The 12939-nt window shown below is 30.6% G+C and overlaps 1 protein-coding gene across 1 annotated transcript; it reads left to right on the top strand.

The window, feature by feature from the left end:
• Positions 1-6484: 6484 nt before the first annotated feature.
• Positions 6485-9951, top strand: LOC145555990 (transcription factor MYB30-like). Its single transcript, XM_081617686.1, has 3 exons — positions 6485-6846; positions 7507-7636; positions 8855-9951. The coding sequence occupies exons 1-3, from the start codon at positions 6714-6716 to the stop codon at positions 9657-9659; spliced, it is 1068 nt and encodes a 355-aa protein (XP_081473812.1). The 5' UTR covers positions 6485-6713; the 3' UTR covers positions 9660-9951.
• The last annotated feature ends 2988 nt before the right edge of the window (positions 9952-12939 follow it).

Below are 12939 nucleotides of genomic sequence, written 5' to 3'. Positions count from 1 at the left end.
CTGGTTTTGCGGTGGTCTATAGTGGCGATGGTGGTGGTCTGATGTGGTTGGTGGTGGCAGTGGGTTAAGGTTTGAGAAAGTTGGTTTGGTTGGGGTTGACAAAGCCTTTATGGGTGGTTAGAGGTGTGATACGCCGTGCCGGTGGTGGTACGACATATTTTTTTTAATTTACCGAAAATAGTTTCTGACGGAATTCCCGTCGGAAATTTCCGACCGAATTGTAAATTTCGTTAGAAATTTATGACGGAATTAGCCGGTGCTAGAAATTGTCTCACGACAGAAAATTCCGTCGGAATTTCCGTCTGAATAGTGTTTCCGACGGAATTTTCGTCGGGAAGGTGGTTTTTCCTACCAAGGCGTTTCCGACAACCATTTCTAACGGAATTCCGTCAGAAACACCTTTTCCAACGGATTTCAAGGTGTTTCCGACATAATTTTTCTGTCAGAAATGGGCTTTTATCTAGTAGTGTGGCCCCTTGAAGAGGAAGAATTCAGAAAATACATGGCCGTGCTTAAATGGATTACATAGTAATCATTTGTCTTGTAATTCTAATTCAGATTTCAAGAAAAGATTTGTAGATTAATATGATCACGACATGGGATGCAATCATATTATCAAATCGACACACATTGACTTAAGGAATTTGAATATTGCGCACTTGTCTCAGAAAAGTGGGAGATTGAAGGAGTTATGTTTTCGATAAATGCAATTACTAGATATATCAAGTATCACTATTATGGAGATAATAAGTTCGTTCTTTTGGGTCGTCGTTTTCTATTGCTAGATTATGATAAATGATCTTTGGGCTAGTCAAATAGTCCAAAGCCCTTTAGAATGGATCATATGAGGTCACACATTAAGAGTATTGGGTTAAACTAGTTAGAGGCCCATAAATGGGCCTCATGAGATTATGACAAACCATATCGAGTGTTGGGCTAGAGTAGGTTGATTAGGATTAGGAGTTTGGGCTTGACATGGACTCTTATTTAGAGATGTGATCTATAAATAAGATCCATGACTTAGATTGACATAACGATTGACAAGTCAGTTAATTGTAATTCAAGCAACCAAGTCCCAAAACCCTAATCCTCTCTCTCTCTCACTCACGGCCCTCTCTCTCTCCTCCCCTTATCCGTACGGTCGACCACTTGTGGTGGCTCGTGTGGTGGTTCGTTGTTGGTTTGTTGTTCTCTCTTCTCCGTAGAAGGTCAATTGAAGGGTTCAATTGCAACTAACTAGTATTAGTGAAGGTTTAATCCGTGCTCGTGGACCAAATACAGGAATCACACTTGAGGTTCTTTGTCTCCCTTGTTCTTGCTCAATCATACGTGGAATCACTCTTCAAAGGTATAATTACTTATTCTTTATGTGTTATGCATTGATTTTGGTTATTAGATGCTTATGAATATAATTCGTAAAATTCCGCTTAGTGTATCTAAATCCCTACAAAATCAACATCTAATTAATATCTTATTCTATTTTATACAATAGCAAAAACAAATAGTCAAGTTGTCCTAAAAGTCAAATCATGTCAAATTTTAGGAGCGGAGGTAGTACAATACCCTACGAGTTAAAGCTACTAATTATATTCATGATAAATTAAACATGTGCACCCAAACAATGTATATTAGATATATAGTGTACATGCTAATTTAAACATGTGCACAAACAAAACAATCAATGTATACTAATTATATAATGTTAATTTCTATCAATGATTAATTAAGTACTCTCTCCAATCTCTTCTTTATGTTTAATTAATTACAACTTTAATTATACTAATGTAAATTATGATCGAAAACTTGATTTGGATACTACATTTATTCTGAAACAATTCTAATAATATAACAATTTATAATTTCTTATATTCTTTTTTTTTGACAAAATAATTTCTTATATACTTGAATATGCTATAAGGTTAGTTTTATGAACTTGAATATGCTATAAGGTTAGTTTTATGAACTTGAATAGCTATTCTCGCAATAACTACAGAACTATCGAGGGGTGACCACAATACATTGCTTGGATAGGTGGTGGACTGGTGAAGAACTAGCTTTTGGGAAGTCTAAAGAGTCGATATGCATTCTAGAATGACATTTGTTAGATATCTTGAAACCTCTTAATTGCTATCATCCTGGATTTCCAAATAGTCCAAATTAGTGTAATAACTTTAGGTATGGTTCTATTAGATTTAATCGTATTATCGATTTATCTTGTATATCGTACCAACATATATATTTGAAAATGGTAAAGAATATACACAAAATATTCTCACTTCCTACTTTTAAATAACCAATTAATCATATATGTCTGTAATGAAGGCAATTGAGCGACGAATTGACTTGTAAATAAGGGCTTTTCTTGATAAGTTAAATAGACTTACATTTTAGAATTAGTTCAAGAATAATTAAATAGGATCGTAGATGATGATATAAGGGTTGTTTCGTTACCAAGTCTATTTCTTCCTTAATTCTTTTATATTTTCAGTTTTGTTCTCTTTTTCTTTTTTGTGCCCAAATTATTCCTCATTTGAGTAAAAAAACAACTCCCGTTGATTTTATTTATTTATTTTTTTTTTTTTTTTATTGTTGCATTTGGACTTTTATGGTTAATTTTGGCTATAAGAATATTGACTATAATTTATTTTTTATTTTTTTTTTTTTTTTTTTTTTGTAAACGTCAAAATATGTCATGTACTGTAGTTACTTTTTAGATTCGATTACTTATAATTATACATATTCATGATTAAAAATGTGCATTAGAGACTGTAAAAGTCTAAATATAATTCGTAACAAATAAAAGAAAAATTGGAGAAAAAAGAGGGAATACGAGTATTATGTGATGGATTGCTTTCTGAATAATTTATTTAGAGATGCACTAAATACAAGGTAAATTTCTATTCAAAAAAAAAAAAAAAAATACAAGGTAAATTTTATTGGAAAAATATTTTTAAAAAACAGTAAGGTTCTATACACTGTCGGTAAGCTCTTCCACAAAATTTGAACATTTTTTTTATCTATAGTAGTGACTAGTGAAAGTCAATTTACTATTAGAGCTCCCTCTCTATCATTATGGATAACATTGATTAGTATTGCTGAGTGCTGACAGAATTACTTCACAAGAGTACAAGACCCCTACCAAAATGAAGTTTTTCTTAATGAAATTCAAAGTGTGCAGTGGCGTTGTTCAAATACAACACGTCAACTATTATACTGGATCAAATGAACGAGTAATCTGATAAGAGAGTTGTTACACCTTAATAAGAGACCTCAAGCTTGAACTTGAGCCGAGCCTAAAGAATGCAAGTAAGCAACAAATAACATTGATAGGTAACTAGGGTTAGTTTTATTTTCTCTCTGGAGGAGTCTGGACTAATTTGAGTTCAGATTAGTCAAAGTCTAATAAGTTCGGGATATGTATGCATGCATGTAAAATCTCAAGCCTTGGATTGGGTAGGTAAACCGGGAACTTAATTAGTTTACTTTGTTAAAATAATGAATGCCATGTTTCAGGGTTGACATTGAGAACCATTACAATTTCGTACAGTACTGGCAATCTCCCTAAATGCAGTGTACACCCATCAACAATTGATGAAATGTTTTGGACTTGTTAATTACGGCATAAAACAACAAGCTTTCAATGCTAGCTTACTATACTCCATAGTTGGTACCACATCATTATCTGTTCTCTTTTTTTACTACACATATTCATCATACTTATCTAGTACACTAATTAAAGTACCTTGCTTAGGTATTCATAATTTATATTCATCATAATTGAATTAATAAAATGGTACGGTGAAATAAATGGAAAATGGTATATGCAGTTCTTTTCTTAGGGATTTATCTAAGAAGATTAAAAAGAAAAGATTAAGAATTATTATACTCTTAATATCATTGTACGATACTTAAAATTTTGTTATATATAGATCATATCTATTTAATCTTCTAAATGCAACCCTAAGGATACTGCATTTATCGTTTTCCTTTCTTCCCCCTTTTTATTTGTTCATGAAAATATTTCTAAGTTTGCTAGAATCTCTAATTAACTACATTACATAAGTATAAAAATATGAAATTCGAAAAGCTTAAGGATGATAAACAATAATAATGTGGGTGCATGATTTTGTCATGTATAATATGTGGACCTTTTTTTTAACCTGCTTTGCTTGTGATTTACTTTGTATACAATACAATAGATAATTAAACAATAATAATATCAGCAGTTGAATCATGATTATTTTCCTATGATGATATACACGGTAAAAAATTTATTTAATGTTTATATGCAAATGTAAAATGTATGAAATACGGAATACATCATAATGAAAAAAGGATATGGTGAAAAAATTAAAAATGTACCCTTCGTTACTTTTTACGAGTAATCTTTATATTTGGAATCTCTTTATGGAAGAAAAAGGTCAATGCGTAAAGATTAAAAAGTGAAGAAGGGAGTATACTTCTTATGAAAACATGCAACAACAATACATCATCAGTCCAGCACAGCCATTGGGGCTATTTAATGCAAACCATATTGAATGCCACGCGGTTTTCTGAGGCACACACAAATAGTAATAATAGAGATTTAATTGTAATATATGATTCCTTCATTTCATTAAATTACAACATTTTATATTTGTTTCAATTATATAAAATTGTTTTGCTGGAAAAATAATGCAGCATTTATATATATTGAAAGCTTTTAAATTAAATTAAATCCTCTTCTTTATTTTTCTCTTACAACATTTAATAGAATATTTAAGGGTATGTCTTTTAATTGATTGGTGATTTCTTTTCAGTGTTATCAAAGATTTGCAACAGAATTCTTTAACAATAAAATATGTGTAACAAACTAACACCAGACATTAGGGTTATTTCACAGTTCATTTTCATTAGTCTGTTTCTTTGCTACTTGCTATCAAAATACTACCTCCGTTTCATGTTTTTTGCAACTTAGGGGTATTATTTGTGAGACATAAAATATTTCAAAGTTGCAAAAAAATATGAAACGGAGGTAGTAAAAGAAAAATAGAGGTTGAATATTGAAGCTTGTGGGTTAATTATTATTTTTTTTTTTAACCCTTTCCAACAAAGTATTTAAAAAAAAAAAAAAAAAAACAAAACAAAAATAAGAATAAATACATTACGTGTTGCATGAGACGTAAACTAGTTGACTTGTATTTACAAGAAGATAGTTGAAATAGAGTAGTAACATAGAGAGTATTTGAAGAGGTCACAAGGCCGGAAAAGGGTGACCATTAATTAGCCTCCTTGTTTAATTTAATATCTTTATTTTGCCCTAGTTACCATTTAAAATTTTATATCTAGCCAATAAAAATGGTAAAAGAGAAATAGAGGTTGATTGCTAACCCTTGTTGCCTAATTAATTTACTCTTCCATAGCAAATTAACCAATATTATATCAGTTCGTCTTGTGTGTGGCCAGCCACGTCGTGTGACCACTTAAAAAAAAATGAAATAACCCCTATAACACTGACCGAGTAACCCCTACACCATTGGCTGAGTAACTCCCTTAACACTGACCAAGTAACCTCTATTACACTCACGAAAGAACCCCTATAATGGCTGCCACACGGTGTGGCCAACCATATACGTAGTATAAGAATTTGTGTATCTATATTTATATTTATCTAGAAAAAATCAAGTATATAAGCTTATAATAAATGGCATGAAACCGATAACTAGTTGACTTTAACAAACATATGAGTAGGTCGGGTTTCAAATTAAACATTGCATGTTCGACTTGAGCTTAATTGGTAAGAAATATTGGTGTTTGATCATGCTCGAGCTCGCTTGATGAGCTTGCCGCTTTTAATTTTATTTTACATTATGAGCTTGGTGGTGTTTTGTAAAAAATTTCTCATCCTTAGCTTGTGCTTCTTTGTGTGTATTTTGAGCTCGAATTACCTTTAAATAAGTTCGGTTTAGCAAAAATGTTTTGGTACAAAGCAATGAAAAAAATATATACAATTCACAGTGAGCTCTAAATGGATGATAAGAAGAGCTTTGTAAGTTAATCCCCAAAATAAATGGAATATGACATGTTTTGAGTAATTCTTGTTTAGTAAACAAGCCTTATATTATATATAGTTCAAATTTGTCCAATTTAAATGAGATTAAATAAGCTTTAACCAAGCTTATTACAAGTTGTTCAAAAATAAACGCAACATCTTATATGCAACTAACACTACATATATAAAATCTTATACGAGTAGTAGTTATTATAGTACCATTATATTGAGAGTATTTGTCTATTTGACAAGGTCATAGGTGACAATTGATTAGCCTAGTTGTTCAATAATAACTTTACCCTTCTCGTTATCACTCAAGCTTGTAAGCTTTATTTTGAAATCCAGCCGACTAGTAAATGCAATTTGCTGCCATCTTTTGACTCTCTCCACTCTCATCACATTTCTTTCTTGGACCCCCACTAAAGCTTTTGCTTCCTATATTAATACCTCACTCTTTCTCTCTCTCTTGGATCACCATTATTTCATTTCCTCACTTAAACAAATTAAGTAGTTCTAATTTCTCTTCTTTCTATTTATGTAGTTTAAGCTTAACCAAAGTACTTGCACCTTTGCTTCACCACTTCAAGATAAAACTCAAATAAGAGTTTATATCATAAACTTTCAATATATAATCACATACACAATATAAAGCTAAAGCTTAAAGCTAAGAGTGTATTGTGAAATGGGAAGACCTCCATGTTGTGATAAAGAAGGTGTTAAGAAAGGACCTTGGACTCCTGAAGAAGATATCTTGTTAGTCTCTTATATTCAAGAACATGGTCCTGGTAATTGGAGGGCTGTTCCTACTAATACAGGTATACTTTTTTCTTCGATTTTTTTAAATCGTACTCCTTCCGTGTCTAAAAGTTTTCCCTGTTTTCAAGTTTTTGTGAGACAATTATTGTCTTGATAACAAGAAGTTATAGAGTAAGGAGATGTATATTGCACACTAAGATGTTGCTACTCCATGAATTTTACTTGTAATTATCTAAATAAAGCCTAATTTCAAGATTAGGGTTTAGGATCGGATCTAATCAATTGTTGCCTAAACCCTTTTTTCCTTCTATGTTACTGGATCTCTACTCGAACTCGAGTACTTGTGTTTGACACCGGTATTAATTTGTACATAAGTGTTAGATTTGACTACTTTATAAGTATACAAGTGTTAGATTTTGAGTGTCATTAGTTCATTACCCATGTCATAGTGTCAAGTCAAGAATTCAAAACAGGTATTTGAAGTAAAATGAAGATTGGAGTTAGAGTAAAAAAAAAAAAAAAACAGTATCTTTATGTCTTAAGTTCTTAATTGTATCGATACATTAGATTTTGATGTAGGGCAATAGATCTCATTTTTTTCATATTGCTTGATTTGTTCAAATATCAATAAATAATCTGTAACACATTGAGCATAAATTAGTTTTTGTTTGATATACTATAAATTATTGACTAATTAAGTGTGTTTTTATTTTGTTTAGGGTTACTTAGGTGTAGCAAGAGTTGTAGGCTGAGATGGACAAACTACCTAAGACCAGGAATCAAAAGAGGAAATTTTACAGATCAAGAGGAAAAGATGATCATTCATCTTCAAGCTCTTCTTGGAAATAGGTAAAAACAAAAACTCCAATTCCCAATTTTCTTAATGTAATTAATCTCCTGTCCATTTGTTAATTACAGGTCTATAACACAATTAATAGAGCTTAATTCTAGTTGGTTTGTATTATATTACCTCTCCTTACACCAAGTGTTCTTATTTTGACGGTGATTGTCTCATCAAAAAAAGTCTTTTAGTGACGGATAAAGTAGTCGAAAGTTGAAATTTTAAAAACTAGCTAATCTATCTAAGTACAATAATTTTGATAATGTTTCCTTAATAGATCTATGGATATTATTAAATGTAGAATTGGAAAAAAGAAATAATTTTTTTTTGCTTGTTAGGGTAAGACTGTGTACACTTGACTTGGCATGTTAGCATTAGGGTAGAGGTCCCCTAAGAGCAAACTTATTAAATGATTTGGCCCTACGCCCCTACCCACGCCATCCACAATTACGGTAAATTATGACATGACAGCTTGGATAATTTAGTTTAATAATCTCTCCATATATTTATTTTTTTAATTTTCCATGTTACATCCACAGTTACGGTAAATTATGACACAGTTTTTAATGAACACGTCTAAACATAAATATGTTTAAGTATGTATTAATGAACACATTTAACATAGTGTTTTAAAAAGAATTCAAGTTACTCTGTAATATTTGAAATTACACATTGAAATGTCTAAGGTTATATTCTATAGAATATGTTATTTCTTTTATGTTTCGTGTTCATTTAGTAATCATTATATTACATTGTCATAAGAACCTTTGGAGATTTCAAACAAAATGAAACAATACCCAGTGAAGGGTGTATAAGTTATGTTTTATTTAATATTTTTTATTCTTAATTGTAAAAGAAATCTAGTGTAATATAAGCATAATTACTTTTTGTTTTTACCTAAGGCATGATATAATTAATGAAACTACAAGTATAATTGTACTCTTTTTTAGATCCATCATTTTTTTATGACCACACATGTGAATATTAAATATGGTGGCCTTAAACATAATTGTGCAATAATGATCATTCATATAGTAGCAAGATTCTCTCACTTATATTCACAACAGAGTGTCCCTTTCCTATATTACTCCATCAAATATGAATTGTCACATATTGAGTATCAACTTACACTATTTAAATTACAATATTAACGTGATTATTTGTTAAATTTCGTGTAATTTACGAGGAATAATCGTATGTTAACCATGATTAATTTCGTGTTACAGATGGGCTGCAATAGCATCATACCTTCCACAACGAACAGACAACGATATAAAAAATTATTGGAACACCCATCTGAAAAAGAAGCTAAAAAAGAAACAATCGGATAATAATCATCATCAAAACTCGAGATCAGATGGATTTATTTCATCACCTTCTTCTCCTGAAAATCAGAGTTCGAATAGTCGAGGTCAATGGGAAAGAAGGCTTCAAACCGATATTCACATGGCGAAACAAGCCTTATGTGATGCCCTTTCAACAATGGATCAAAAACCAACCTCGAATATGCCTGATATGATGAACTCATCACAAAAGATTAGCTTGAATACAAGCCATAATAATAGTAGTAAGCAAGGGCAAACGGCATCATCTATCTATGCTTCAAGTACTGAGAATATAGCGCGATTGCTACAAGGGTGGAACATGAAGTCCCCTAAGAAAGAGCAATCGAGCTCGGTGTCAACGGATCATCACTCTCTTAGTAGCACAATGGAGGTTGAGTATGGCCATGAACAAAAGCCTAAAGTTGCAAGTGATCATAATTTTTCGAAAAATGAGGCGTTTCATTCTTTGTTTGGTACAATCGAATCGAGTGAATCTCCATACTCGGATTTCTCTCAGACAGTGTCTCCGGAGGAGGCTAGCTTCTTCGAGCACGAAAGCAAGCCTTTGAGTGATGGCGGTCGAGGCACGTTGTCCGTGCTAGAGAAATGGTTGTTTGACGATTGTTCAATTCAACACTGTGGACCACAAAGCCAAGTTCATGATCTTATTGATATGCCCTTGCAAGAAACGGCTGATTTTGAATGAGGAATTTATTATTGGTATTATTATTATTATTATTATTATTATTATTATTATTATTATTGAAAGTTTTTTTTCTTAGAAAAATTCTAAGGACAATGAAAATTAAAAAGGGTATCCTCATTTTCATATTCCTTGGAATTTTTCTTAGATTAAAACGTAGATTTTAATTAGTAGGACTAAATCAACAAGCATAATAATCTTAGCTTGTTGTAACTAGGGCAGACCATTTGTTATTTGTGGGATAATTATTTATCGTAGTGCATGCGAATAATAAGACTCCTGATTCATTTGTTAATCTAGGCATTATATCATTTTCATTGTTATTATTTAACATTATGACGGCATTATTAATTCGCCAGATATTTAAATTTTAGTACTAATGTGTTATCATATTATGGAGCATCTTTAATTTCTAAGTAAGTTGGTGATCAAGATATATTGTAAATAAAGATATACTCCGTATATACGACAAATTTAGGGTGGCCTTCTCTCAAAACATGATCATAGTTACTTTTATTACTTTGTATATACTCCCTCCGTTTCATAATGTTAGCCTCATATACTATTTTGGGCGTTTCAAAAAGATATACTCATATTAAATATATTTCATTTATAACATGATTTTTTTTTTAAATTAATAAGTTGTGAATTGATGACATGACTCTAAGTAAGGAAATCTTTACCTTAAATTATGCAATTATGACCTGTGCTTTCCTAATAAAAAAATGAAAAATTTGTCAATTACTGCCGCAAGTTAATACCACTTTGTAAATTACTACCGCAAATTAAAAAAGTTGTGAATTACTACCGCAAAAAAATTTAAGATGTTGCGATTACTACCAAACCCCCATTAAACCCAACTATGACGTCATTATATCACTTTAACCCATGTTTGACCATGGTTAAGGGCTTTAACCAGCCAAAAAAAAAGAAAATGGGTTAGGGATATAATGATGTCATGGTTAAGAGATTTAACCCATGTTTGACCATGGTTAAGGGTTTTAACCATGGGTTAAAGAGCTATAATGACGTCATAGTTGGGTTTAATGGGGGTTTGGTAGTAATCGCAACATTTTAAAAAATTTTGTGTTAGTAATTCACAACTTTTTTAATTTGCGGTAGTAATTTACAAAGTGGTATTAACTTGCAGTAGTAATTGGCAAATATTTCTAAAAAAAATTAAAAAGTTAAATAAGGTAAACTAAGGGTCTGTTCTCATTGACTGAACTCAGCTGAACTGAACTGAACTGAAATGAATATTTTATAAGAGAAAGAAATTAAGAGATGATGAACTGAACTGAAATGAATATTTTATAAGAGAAAGAAATTAGGAACAGAACTGAACTGAACTGAATTGAATTTCAACGTATGAGAACATGCCCTAATCATGAATTATGTTGTACTTTAATGGTAGATTCAAAATATATTTCTCTTCTTATTTTATGTGATTGATTTCATATGGGATTAACATTATGAAACGGAAGGAGTATAAAGAAAAACTGAGTTGTGTACTCCTAGCAAATTGTACTCAAACTTTTATACAATTAGGTTAGATCATGTGCCATGCACGGTTATTATTACTCCATATTATTTATTATCGAATAATGTTATATTTAATTGATAGAATATAATATATAAATTGTCTAAATTTATCATTGAAAAAAACAAAGTATTTGACATAATGAAATATGGATGCTTAATTGACATTCTAATGTTTTAACCATATAAAAACATCTATATTAGTTGAACATATAAAGATAATACTCCCTCCGTGTTTTTTTAAGTGTTACAGTTTGATCGGCACATAGTTTTAGGAAATTTAATTGACTTTAATAAAATAAGAGGTAAGTGGAGTAGTTGGAGTATTAAAAAATTGTAAAAGAAAGATAGTGGAGATAATAGTTTATTGAAAAGTAAAGAATGTGAGAGAAGATATATAATAATAATAAAAAAAAAAGTAGTAGTGGGTTTAGGTGGGGACCATGAGAGGAGAGAGATATAATATTTTAATGTAGCTTTTTTGCCAAAAGAGGAAGTGTAATATTTGTTAAAACACGGCCAGATTTGGTAAGTGTAACACTTATAAAAACACGGAGGGAGTAAAGATTAATTTATTATATGAATAAAAAAATAAAATAAAATAAAAATAAATTCCTAAAAAAGCCATAAAAAGAAGAATATTAAAAAAAAAAAAAAAAAAAAAGGATGGAGAAGATGTGAGTTTTGACGAAAAAAATCTATATCTATATACTCATCAATAATCATATATTGTTGTATCCTTTTTTTAGTCATTAACTTTTACCTATCTCAATTGTATCCTCGAAGCAAATATTATGTTTGCCATACAGAAACTTAATAGTAGAAGATTGTATTTTTTTTAATAATATTATACAAATGTTTTATATTCCATACTAATATATATATATATATATATATATATATATATATATATATATATATATATATATATATATATATATATATATATATATATATATATATATATATATATATATATATATATATATATATATTTTGATTTAGGGTCAAATGAGAAGGATGAAAAGGATTTTATATGCATGTGTGATTATACTGAATATGGAATTTTATTTTTTTTTAATTGAATGTGCATATATTTTTCGATGTATATTCGATGTGCATAAAACTTTAACAAACTGTGCATAAATTTACATCTAAATATGCATATTGTTTACTCATCTTATTCATTCACCTTAGAATAGGTATTTTGGCAGAGAGTGCACAAATTCCAGTAGACATTTCAAGTTATCCTTTAGATTTAATTTAGTTTCTTAGTTTTCTCATTCATTCACCTAAAAACACCCTAATTATCTTCTCTCTCATCCTAGATCTATTTCCATTAAATAGTTGTGGAACAACATTCATTGGCGATCATTGCGGGGAGCTTCAAAATGAAAATATGATATGATATAAAATGGTGAAGTTGATCACATTCCTTCTACTGGAAAGAAGAATTGAAGGCAAGGAAAATATAATCATGAAACTTGTGGCACGAAGAGAGAGAAAAGACGAATGTATAGTAAAAATTGGGGACGACGGTCGATCTTGGATAGATGGAAGAGAAGCGTGAATTTGTGGGAACTAAGCTCTATAATCAAGGATCTTTGATCAGTAGAGAGATGGTGAGAGAGATGAAGTAGAGTAGCGTGTTTTTTTTGTTCTAATATCAACCGCTAGATTGCTCATATGAATGATTAAGATTCCTTCTCATCTTTCTCATTTTAAGATACTTCTCATTGGAATT

The sequence above is a fragment of the Chenopodium album genome, chromosome 8 (genome assembly GCF_948465745.1).
Source record: "Chenopodium album chromosome 8, dcCheAlbu1.1, whole genome shotgun sequence".
Taxonomy (NCBI): Eukaryota; Viridiplantae; Streptophyta; class Magnoliopsida; order Caryophyllales; family Amaranthaceae; genus Chenopodium; species Chenopodium album.
Note: the sequence above shows the minus strand (reverse complement) of the source record. Positions and strands in the feature narration are given on the sequence as shown.

What these genes read in the sequence shown, in the direction of transcription:
- LOC145555990 (XM_081617686.1), top strand. Translation starts at nt 6,714, where the DNA reads ATGGGAAGACCTCCATGTTGTGATAAAGAAGGTGTTAAGAAAGGACCT. An exon ending in GGCTGTTCCTACTAATACAG is followed by an intron (nt 6,847 to 7,506) that starts GTATACTTTTTT and finishes TATTTTGTTTAG; the next exon opens with GGTTACTTAGGTGTAGCAAG. An exon ending in CAAGCTCTTCTTGGAAATAG is followed by an intron (nt 7,637 to 8,854) that starts GTAAAAACAAAA and finishes TTCGTGTTACAG; the next exon opens with ATGGGCTGCAATAGCATCAT.